At 41.9% G+C, this 12,434-nt stretch overlaps 1 protein-coding gene across 1 annotated transcript in view; it reads right to left on the bottom strand.

The window, feature by feature from the left end:
- Nucleotides 1-12,434, bottom strand: part of LOC145391442 (uncharacterized) — a 338,100-nt gene that overhangs the window by 205,886 nt on the left and 119,780 nt on the right. Inside the window, exon 4 of the mRNA XM_080266055.1 lies at nt 3,107-3,249. Coding sequence (XP_080122181.1) covers nt 3,107-3,249 — 143 coding nt within the window. The remainder of the gene's footprint in view (nt 1-3,106; nt 3,250-12,434) is intronic.

Here is a 12,434-nt window from a genome sequence, read left to right as displayed (position 1 = left end):
AAATCATGTTGGCTGAGTGGCAGACCTCAGATGTAGAAAGAAGAGGCAGACGGAAAGCAAATACAGCATTGAAATTCGCAGGCTTGATGGAACTGGATATAAAAAGGTGTAATTATCAGGTATGTGTGGCAAGAGATGGGAAATGCCTTCATCTTGCAATGGATTATATGGGGATGATGATGATGATGATGATAAAAAGAATCAGTGACGTAGACAATGCAAATGTGGAACACAGCCACTTTTAACACACGATGCCTCGGGATGATAGCTTCTCTACTGCTTCCGTATAATATCCATCAGTGTCCTTTATGTTCATTCACCTTCACTGTAATAATCTTGCTCAGATTTATCGTCGAGGCCTGCGATGAACCAACTTTACTTTAGCTTTGCCTAAATTTACCATCCCATCAAAATGAATGCCAAACAGTAAATTAACACTATAAAGTGATATAACTCACAAAAAATGGTATGGAAAGAATGTAGAGCCATGGCATTGTTCTTATCTATCACTGGGCTACGGCAAGTACACTGCATAAGGACGAACGACTGGGACAGGTTAAGATCAAGGAACTATAGTGTGATGACAGAGATTAACTGTTAAGTTCCTCATTTTTGTGTGTTGTGTTAATGACCGATTGGTGAAAAAGATAACTAGATCTGATGTGAGAGGTGTAAGGCCGAGAGGAAGATCACGAATAGGATGGATGGACAGTGTGAAGAGAGCGCTGGATGTAAGAGGGATGTCTGTTGCGCAAGGAAGAGTGGCTGTGCGTGACAGAAATAAATGGAGAGAAATTGTGAATGAATACATGATGCCGCAGCCCTGAGGGGATATTCTCCCGCATTTGGTCTGATCAGCTAGGCAGGTCAGGTGAGGGTAAGGGGATGAGTCTGTCATGATGTGGCAGGGGTAAACCAGTTCTGCTGTCGGGCCCTGCTGCGGATGTCACTGATTGCATTGTGCAGTTGACCCTTGTGCGGTGTGGTGCGGTGAGGATCTGTCCGTTCTCCCCTTTGGGGCTAAGATGCGAATGAATGTGTTTGAATGGATGAGTAAATGGGGAGTGTGTCGTCCTGTCTCGGCTACCTCCCTTTCCTTGGGGGAAGCAGCCTAGGTATATAGATAGATAGATAGATAGTGTCTTAAAGACTTTAGCTAAGATAAGATGATTTAATTCAGAGGAAAGCGAATCACAGGAACCTAGGGTTGTTAGTATTCTGATGATCGAGACAGCTCTAGTTTCTGTTCTGGAAAACGCCAAATTAATCAATCCTGCAAAAACAAGATTGTATGATATCGGTAATTTGACCTATACATCTGCGTGAGATTCATCCTGTGTGTGTGTGTGTGTGTGTGTGTGTGTGTGTGTGTGTGTGTGTGTGTTAACTCTTAAGTTATTTGATGACTTTGAATGAGGCCATAGGCGAGTTCGTCTGGTTACACCAAAATCATTCATTATACACAGTATTTCACCCATGATTTTTAGGGGGGGTTAGATCTCTCATCAATTTAAAAATTCTCAGAAACAGTGAATGAGGGGCAGATATAGCTTTGATATATTGATAGGCCTATATGCTGTGCAATGGACTCTCATCCATAATGTGATATTTAGGAAGCATGACTCCCCCGATGATTCCTGGGGAATCTGCCCCTCCCCAAAATAAAAACGATCAGAAAGAGGGGAAAGTGAGCACATGGATTTCAACTAAACTTCTCAGGTCAGTTCGTCGGGTTCCTGATAATATCTTCCACTATATTCAACTGTCCATCATTGTTTTTAGGGGGTTCTGCCCTCCAAAGCTTATATATAACACAAAATAGGGAAAGGAGGGCTACCATCTGCTACGTGTTGTAGAAAGGGCTACCATCCGCTATCTACTGCTACTACTACTACTACTACTGCTGCTGCCGCTATTATTACAACTAATTCTTTCCAGTCAGCATGAAAATCGCCGAACTGGGTATGCAGTTTTCATGCTTTCTCTGAATGCACAGGATGAAACTGCACTTTTACTATATTTTATTTAGCTGGGTGAGGCACAGCAGCCAGAGAGAGAAATGCTTTATAGCTACGGCCTGAAGTGAGGAATATTAACTAATATTTAAAAACTTTGAACTCGAAAAATATAGTCTGTTCATTTTCACCTAACATAATATGTCCACTCCCATAACTCAAATACTAGGTCGCAGTTGCATGAGCTTTAGTTATGAAATATGAATGAAACTCCTTGGTTGTTACTAAATCAACCTTTTGGACTGACTACATTTGGCCATCAACTGAAATGCTCAGGATTAGGGATCTTCGTTAGGTTAGAACAAAATGTGCTATAAATGTTGTCTTCAGAAGTGAGATTGCGAAGGCGTCCTCGCTCTGACGATCAGTTATGGAGCGTTTGTGACCATGAGATGTGGTTAGCCTGCTACCACGTTGCTATGCGCAAATTCAGGAGCTTAGCACAGGAGTCAAGTATAGTGTACTCAGATTATAGCTTTCACAAATGAATGTTAGTATACAGGACATAATTTAGCGAGAAGAATTAAGCCTTTCACCTGGAGAATTCATTTTAATAATGAAAGATCATCTGTTAATGGTCAGGATAAGATAAAATAATCGTAATCAAGGAACAAATATTCACCCTTTCAGTCCTGTGCCGTACTTTATATTATTCCTTGATATCTACTGATGATTGTATTCAGACTCGGTAAGGCTTTTCTAACTGGAGAGGTTAAAATATATACCTTTCAATAACTCAGACAATACTAGAATTCTTTCATGAGTTCAATAAACTTGTCTGATGGCAAGAAAATACTTCATCGGACTGCAGAGTAAATGGAGGCTTACTGAATTTTTCAGTATAAGAGGTCCTTAGTAATGAAGGGGTTTTAACTTCTTGAGTGCGATGACCGTCCACAAAAACAATTACATTCCTTAGAGGGGGAAACTTTCCACATCGAGGATACTGAACAACGCCCATTAACTTCTCACTACGAGAAGCTAAATGAAATCGTTTGATGATGATGAGAAGAAAGTACACACTCATCTCCATCGAGGGGAAGTGGATGATATTACGTGTGAATGTAAAAACGATTTATCTTATCACCTACCTGGTTACCTTCTAGGAACCATTGCAGTGATGGCTGGTGGTCGCCATGGAAGGGCTGTCGCAGCTGACACCCAATCTTGATCAGCTCAGAGGGCTCGTAGATCTCTCGCGCCCCCACCAGCACCGGCGGAACCAACCGATCTCCTGTGAGTGGGAAGGGAGAGATGTAGTCAGGATGTCTCTCTATCTATTACCACTCCTCCTGGCAATGTATACAGTATGGAGAATTCTACTTTCATATCCACCATTAGCACACTTTCTTTAGTATCACATACGAGCAGTTCTAAGTGCATCTTGATCATCATCACAACTGATATCATCTTAACTGCTATTCCACCAGCATTTAATTGAGTCTTTATATCACAGTAGCGCGCATATCTAACCTGACATAGATTTCAACCTGTTTTAGTTCAGCTTCAAGTGTAGTCAAACTGGAAAGCATCACCAAGGCTCGCCGAAATTCGTGCTAACATGTAAAAATCGTGAGTGTAGCTATGTAGCCTCACGTGAAAATAATGTAAACATTGAGTGTTGTATCTCTACTGCGTCTTCACCACCATCACGCACACTGTACTCTTTTCACGTAAAATTACCACCTCTCCCTCATGAATGGTGAGATAAATATAGCAGGAGATTAACACTTTTTTATGAATGAAGGACACCTGTAATCTGGTGCATGGATTTTTTCCTTCCTCTGTTCATCTTCTGTCTAAAAAAAAAAAAAAAAAAAAAAAAAAAAAAGTAAAAATCGGGTGGAGCGCCCTTAATCCACGAAACCAGCAGACGTCATTTGACTACATGGTTGTCACCCAGCGTAGTTAATGGTTTCTTAATATACGGGAAATCATCCAGCTTGTCACTCAGTGTAGTCACCCAAAGGCATCATTAATTCGAGTGTGTAGATAACTGGCGCCTCCCTACCCCCCTTTCTTACCACTTCGTATCTCTCGTTCTTGGTACAAAATCAAAACCTAACAAGAAGCGGTGCCAAGACACAGCAAACCCGTCTCCTGCAGTCTTTTAGTGCTGACGTATAAACACAACAGGATATCTAGTCAAAGATTTCACATATTTAAATTTGGAGTAAATCTGGTGAAATTTGACAATTTTTTGCCTATGTGAAATTTAAGGCCCGCGCCACCTGACACTGACCCCCCCTACAGCTAACTGATGGGTAACCCCCCTGATGTAATGAGGCATGTTATAGGATGCAGATTTGAAAGATGCACCTTTTGGTTTTGGTTTCATATCGATATGACCAATATGAAAGGAGTTATGGCGAAAGTACGAGTTTTATCAATCCCCCTTTTTTATTATTATTATTATTATTATTATTGTTTTGGGCCTACAGCCTTGGCCTTGGCCCAATTTGGCCCAAAATTTAATCAGGTGATCAGAAGGTCATAGCCCATCATCTCTGCAACTTTTGTCAAAATCGCACCAGTAGTTTTCACGTGAAGTTGTTAACAGACAAGCAAGCAGCCAGCCAGACAAATAAACAAACAAACAGACAAGCCGAGTAAAAACAATACCCATCCCCGAGTCCCTTCGGGGCGGGGACGAGTAATTATGATAATGAAATTACCGTAAGTTTGTTAATCTGGGAACAAGACTTCTAGTTCAATCTCGTTAGTTAGTTGATCATTTGAAAAACCCGCCCAAGTGGCCTCTAAAGGAGATTACAGTTCATTCACCTTGTATTAACGGAAAATTTTGTCCCTTTTCAGCTATTTTTAGAGGTCAGTGTCAAAATGCTACATCGTTTTCATAGCACTTGTTCATGACTAGCATCATAATGTAGGATTAATCTGTTGTTATAACTCAGCATTCAAGACTGAGAGGCGCTAATTTTGCGCAGAGTTAAAGTGACCAGAGTATTGTTAAAGTGTAATTTTATTCGTCCTGTCTCTGATTATTAAGTTACTAGTGCTGCTGACTACAGCTGGTTAACAGTAACAGTGGATGATAAACTAAGGACATTCACATAGCCTACTTACTGTACTGATGCCGTATTAGATATATTATTATAATTGCTGTCTCCAGCGAATTCACTAATCTTGGGGGGAGTAATTTCACAGTGACAGGGTCAGAAAACGATATATCTGACTCTCCAACTTGAAGGGGTGTCAGCCAAACAGAATAAAGCCGTTTGGATGTAGCAGGAATAAAATACAGAATGTGTCACCGGACTGAATGGGATACATCATTAATTCTATCCCTAAAATCGAGAGTGACACGAATTCATACATAATCCATAACTCAGCTGCGCTCCCTAGGAAATAAAATTATATTCTAGGTGACCTAGCAGACGTCGTAGAGCTTCTTCCTTGGCGATCTATTTTTCATATTCAGCCTCAACGTTCTCTTGTGTGTTTTATGCAATGTTTAAATATCTACATAGTTGTCATCAGTAACACATAAGAGGATACTGTGGTGTAATGGGCAGGATAAATTGCAGATGAAACCGTGCTACGAAACCTCCTTTGCCAGTTAGAGTACGCCACGTAAACTCCTCATCTCCTTTCTGACAAGAGCTAACTTAAAACCTGAACGAAATCATTTTAGGTAACACAAATATGATAAAATAACACGTCATCGTACCGAAGGGTTTATGAAGAGAACATCTATACTGAGTCACTTTAACTAGGCGTCATATTGCCGTCTCTACATGTTGAATACTGAGCTGTAGCTGATGCATTCCCCAAATATAGGAAGATACATAATCTCCCCTTCGTACACTCCCGTTCAGTGGTTTCTTTACAAGTCTGGCCACTGGATTAATGAGACAAGATTTTAAGTGTCGACATTGTGGCTGAGGGATCTTTTGTAACACCTCTTTCTAAGCGATTTGTTCTGCATAGTGCACCTCTCACATCCTCTTGTATATATTGATGCAAATTACTGTACATAAATACTGAAATGATATGAATAATGGAAACGAGAATATTAAAACGTAATAAGAAAAATAAATCGCTAAGAAAGAGGTGCAGCCTTCTACTGTATGTCGTCTGATATACGGAAATAATCCCTCTGTTGGTTTAACAAGATCACCTTTGGTTCTGCCGAGTACATAAAATGGTGTAAATTATATGTACTCATTACACGTCCCCACCCTGGAGGGGCTCGGGGAAGATTATTGTTTTCACTCAGATTGTTTGTTTTTTTGTTTGTTAACAACTTTACGCGAAAACTACTGGTGCGATTTTGGCTAAAATTACAGGGATGATGGGCTATGACCTTCTGATCACTGATTAAATTTTGGGCCAAATTGCACCAAGGAACAAGCTGTAGCCCCCCCCCCACCCAAAAAAAAGGGGGCTGGGTGAAAATCGTTTTTCAACATAACTCCTTTCAAATCTGTCATACCAACATGAAACTAAAACCTACTAGGTGCATCTTTCAGATCTACTTCCTATGACATGCCTTATTACATCAGGGGGTCACCCTCCAGTTAGCAAGCAGGGAGGTCATGTCGGGCCTATAATTTCAAATGGGCATAAAATCGTAAATTTTCACCCGATTTACTCCAAATTTAATATGTGAAATCTTTGACTAGATATCCTGTTGTGTTTATACGTGAGCGCTAAAATGACTGCCAGGGACGGGTTTGCTGTACCTTGGCACCGCTTCTTGTTAGGCTATATCTTAACCCGCGGGGGGCCCCGTCGACTTGAATTAACGTCCACACGTTTTGTCACTGCCAATCCCGTCAACGTACATAAACGCGAATCAATTGCAAGGTCCCTAATTTGCTCAATTTCCAATTTTCGCGAGTGATTTTTGGTACGTATACACGGGACACCTTTCTCTACAAGATGCCAGGCAGGGACAATGCCTTACCCAGCATGACCTCCTCCCCCCCCCTGCATGCCATTGTCTCAGCAATCCACCTGTTATCAGTGACCTGGCCAGTAAAGCCATGTCATGCCATGGTACGAAATTCAGGGCCAGAGTGATTCCACAATCAATGACAATGTGGAGCACAAACTTTACATAGCATCAGAGGAAGAAACAGTCAGAAATGATGATCAGGTAATGTGGCAAAAAAAGGTCAGGTATGGTGATGAGGTAGTGAGTGAAACAATGCTTATAATGCCTATATTACTGTTTGAAAACCAATATACTCTCATACTACATATAAATTCGTACCAAGTAAATAAATAAATACCGTTTATGAGTGGTGTGAAATAGTTACCCTCCCATAGAACTCGTTTTCTTTGGTGCCAGCCTGTTAGAAAACCCAGTCAGGTAAGGAGGTACTGCTACCTGGATCGAGTATTTAAAACCTCAGGTGAGCGATTTCTCTATGAATTTTCGATGTCTCATCAAAAGCGGAGGTTTCAGCCAAAAAAAATTTTTTCTAAAAATGGTCGGGATTGGGGGGAGTCAGTGCTGGAAAAGTGGTCGGGATGGGGCTGGTTAACCCTTTAACCGCGGGCATTGTTTTGCCCCGACTGGCCTCTCCTGCGGGGGTTCCAGCCAAAATGTAAACAAAATTTAAACCTTTATAACTCTGCACAGAATAAATCTAGAGCGAAAAATAAGGTACCATTAGAAAGCACTAACGTTCGGCTTTGAAATGATGTAGGTTTCATGATTTCGTTGACTATCGCTGGACGGGCAGTGCCATTAGAAGTGAGCGATCTAAAATCACTATTTTTCGCTCACACACCATTACCTTTGCTCACACACCATTACCAAATGCCAACCTCATTCTGATAATAATACTATAAACATATATGAACACTGCACATACGATAAACACCCACTCTGTGTTCACTGAGGCAGGTAAAAGGCACTGTAATTGCCCGCACTTCACTGCCACATCAGCGGTGTTGTAATCACTATTTTTCGCCCACACACCATTACCAAATGCCAACCTCATTCTGATAATAATACTATAAACATATATGAACACTGCACATACGATAAACACCCACTCTGTGTTCACTGAGGCAGGTAAAAGGCACTGTAATTGCCTGCATTTCACTGCCACATCAGCAGTGTTGTCACTCACACAGCTGGACAGATACTGATGCGTGTTTGGTCCGGGGTGGGGTGGGGGGCCCAGAGGGTGGGAGGTGGGGGCCCGGGGGGGGGAAGAGGGAGGTGGGGGTCGGCTGGAGTGAATGAACTTAATAGCTACTCTCCCTTGAAACAATTGGCGCACGGAAAAAACACGTGGTATTCAAAATATTCACAAACATTTGAGAATGACACCCGCGGCTTGGTCCAGTTTTTGCAATGTCATTCAGGGATGACACCCACGGTTAAAGGGTTAATCTGGAACAGATTTTTTCAAATTTGGAGCCTATGCCACTAAGCTCAGAGGCACACTGAGACAATTCTATGGCTTTACATCATTCCCATAGCACTTCGTGACTAGCATCGCAATTTGGCGTTAATCCACACTTCAAACTCGGCATTCAAGATAGAGAGATGGCAATTTTACCGAAGTTAGAGTACAGACGGTGGAACGACCGCAGCTGAATGAGAATTATGTTGTTTTTGACAAAGTAGATCTGTGAGATGAAGCCAAGAATTTAGGAGGCCTGGCTGATATATATTTTTTTTGCACAAGGAAGAAGAAACCAAAGGCCAGAGGCCAGCCAAATTGTTCTCTTCAAGAAAAAATAAAAACAAATTAGCAGAGAACCAAATTCAAGATCCTTTCATTTCGAGATACCTGAGTACACTGTATTTAAAAGACTGGAGGTCATAGGCAGTAGGATATATAGACAAAGGAAAACAGTTTCAGAGTTGACCTGCTGAATACATGAAGGATTGGAAGTAACGGTTAACTTTTGTGTTGGAGAGTTGGACAGAAAAGGGATAAGAGTTTGTTGCTAGATGGGTGTTACGCACCCGCTGTAGAGGAGGAGCAGTGACCATTGAAGCTGCTATAGAAAAGAGATAATGATGCAACAGTCTGGCAAATAGCGAGAGGTTGAAAGAGCCAGCAAGAGGATGAGGAGAGTTACTGAGTCGATAAAACTTTGACTCCACCATGGTGAAGAGAGCAGTATGTGGTAAGTCTCCTTACTTATGAAAGTTGTATTCTGCTGTACATAGGGGCGAAAAAAATTCTTGGAAGCAGATTTTAAAAGAGAGGTGATACACTCTTTCCTAGATAACTCCCGAGAGAATGAAATCACAAGTATGTTCAAAAGATGTTGCAGAATTGAGCTGGTTGCTTAAAATTAGAGGTGACATGTCGAAAGATATAAGAAATTAGAAGAGAGTGGATGAGGAATTTGGAAGGAATTTGAGTGTAAAGAGGAGGGACTGTAAGAAAATGTTCTGGAAAGAGGTGAAAAGAGTAAGACAGGGTGGAAGTGAAGTCAGCAGGGGAGTGAAAGATAAAAATGGTAGATTACTAGTGGAGAAGGGAAAACGGTGAGCAGATGGAGACAACACTTTAAGGAATTGTTGAACATAGACGATGGAAGTAATGCGAGTATAAGTGGCTGGGGAATGGCTGGGAGAAGGAGGGAGGTGAGAAGACAGGAAGAAATCAGTAGGATAGAAGTTGTGGAAACAATGAAGAAAGTTAAATCGGGTAAAGCCCCAGGAATTGATGGCGTGTGTGGTGAAATGCTGAAGCATGGGGGAGAGATAGTAGTAGAATGGATGTGGAAGATGTGCAGATTGGCCTGGGAGGAAGGTAGAGTCCCGGAGGATTGGAAGTCAGGTATAATTATTCCCTTGTACAAAGGAAAAGAGGAAAAAGAAGTGTCTGGTAATCATAGGGGCATTTGTCTTCTTAGTATAATAGGAAAAGTGTATGGTAGGATACTTATTGACAGAGTAAGAGAAAGAACAGAGAAATTAGTTGGAGAAGAACAGGGAGGCTTTAGGAAGGGAAGAGGTTGTGTAGCTCAGATATTCATTCTTAGATCTTTAGTGGAAAAGTTTCTAGAGAAGGGAAAGAAGTTGTATGCGGCTTTCATGGATTTGGAGAAAGCATATGACAGGGTGGATAGACAAAGATTGTGGAAAGTGTTAAGAATATATGGAGTAGATGGGAAGTTGTTGAATGCTGTGAAGAGTATGTACGATGATGCGAAGGCTGCAGTGCGTGTGGATGGTGAACTAAGTGAATTTTTCTCTTTGAAAGTTAGATTGAAACAGGGATGTGTCATGTCTCCATGGTTGTTCAGTCTGTACATGGATGGGGTAATAAAAGAGGTACAAGGTAGGGTAGTGGATGTTGGAATGGCCCTGGTGAGAGAGGATAGTGTCTGGAAACTCCCTGTACTGTTGTTTGCAGATGATACTGTGTTGTTGAGTGAAGACGAAGGGGAGCTGCAAGGCTTGGTGGATGAGTTTGGGAGAGTGTTTAAGAAACGGAATCTAAAGGTGAGTGTAGGGAAGAGTAAAGTGATGGTCTTTGAGAGAGGTGAAGTCAGTCAATGTACAGCGAGGTTGATTTGGAAAATGTGAGTACGTTTAAGTGCTTGGGTAGTGTGATGAGTAAGGATGGAGGTTTGGAGGGTGAAATGCTTGAAAGGGTACAGCAGGGAAGAAAGGTTGCTGGTTCTTTGAAAGCAGTGATAAGAAACAGGGAAGTGAGCATGTAAGTGAAAAAGTTACTACATGACAGTATTGTGATACCAACTCTAACGTATGGAAGTGAAGCTTGGACGTTGTTGGAAGGACACAAGTCAAGAGTGAGAGCAGTGGAAATGAGTTATTTAAGAGGAGCCTGTGGAGTCACATGGAGAGACAGGCTGACGAATGAGGATATAAAGGAGCGTTGTGGTGTGGATGTGGATGTGATAGGAAGCGTTATGAGGAACAAACTGAGGTGGTTTGGCCATGTGGAGAGGATGGAGGGTGAAAGACTGACGAAGAGAGTGTATGTGAGTGAGGTGGAGGGGGGAAGAGGGAGGGGGAGGCCGAGGATGAGATGGAGGGATGGGGTTGAGAGGTATATGAGAGAGGGGGGTGTGAGTTGGGAGCAGGGCAGTGAAATGGCGGGGGACAGGGCAACTTGGAGGCGATTTGTTTGTGGCCACCCCAAACGGGATTGAGGCATCTGGCAATAGATAGATAGATAGGTTTTGATGCATTAACAAAAAACAAGATTACTTTTTCCCCAGAGATAAGAGCCAAGTCAAACATTAGGTGTGCCATAGCCTGATCTTTGTTTGTAGAAGTAACTGCCTAGATGGACGCTGGGAAAAGCGAATGGATGATGAAGGGTGGAGTCATCAGTGTATTGGTGGATATGGTTAGCAGTACAGCTTAGGTCACTGATGAATAGAAGGATGAGAGTTGATTGAGGAACACTACTATTGATAACTCTAAGAGGAGAACAATGGCCTTCTACAACATCAGCTATAGGACGACCAGAAAGGAAGCTAGAGATGAAGGCATAGATAGAAGGATAGAAACCATAAGTGGGCAATTTAGAAATTAAAGATTTATGCCAGATTCAGTCGAAAGCCATTGAGATGTCGACTATAATGGCAAAGCTTTCATCAGTGTCCCAAAAGGAGGACGACCAAGAGTCTGAGAGGAAGGTGAGAAGATTGCCAGTGGAGCATCCCTGGCAGAACCCTTACTGGCGATGGGAAAGAAGGTTGTGATAGGAAATGTGCTTTATTGATTTATTTTTTGTTAAGAGATTTAAAAAAATATAAATTAACGATGTTAAAGCAACTGGTTGATAGTCAGAGGGGTGGGAATGGTCATCCTTCTTTGGGACAGGGTGAAAGAGAGCAAATTTCTAGCAAAAAGGAAAGGTTCGTATAAGTCAACAGACCAAAGCAAAAGAGTTTACAAACTATTCAGTACAACGATATTCTTTACATTATTCTGGGATGATATACTCGAACATAATTACCATCGATTCCCTAATGTAGTTAGATATATTTTCTTAGAAAGAACTAGACAGGGGAAAACGTTGCACACCTTTCTCTGATCTTCCTATAGAAAACAGCTATATATAACTGTCACGAGTTGGTGCGATCATATATCTAAACAAACTCGTAACATTAAATTTTGGTGGGAAACCGCGAATTCTAGTGGAATCCCAGTATTTATCACTCAGTCAACCGCCACGTATTCACCCGATCGGGAGTGTTTTTCAGGACATTTTTCATTATTTCATAAGTGATTGTCTTTGTGCGAAGTTGGTGTCTCCGCCTGAGTGATTTGTTGTGGGCGTGTTTCACTCATTCTAGCCGTTAGCAAGTGTGGCCACGACACTCGCCTCTCTCCCACAATTTGAATCAGTCAAGATTTGAGCGCTGTGGAAGCAGGTACTGTGTGTGGCAGCGCCCTTCCTCAGCAACGACGCCCAGTTCCTGCCGCCGCCATTGAAT

This window comes from Coenobita brevimanus, chromosome 18 (genome assembly GCF_032717465.1).
Source record: "Coenobita brevimanus isolate Jiangsu-jjx chromosome 18, ASM3271746v2, whole genome shotgun sequence".
Lineage (NCBI taxonomy): Eukaryota > Metazoa > Arthropoda > Malacostraca > Decapoda > Coenobitidae > Coenobita > Coenobita brevimanus.
Note: the sequence above shows the minus strand (reverse complement) of the source record. Positions and strands in the feature narration are given on the sequence as shown.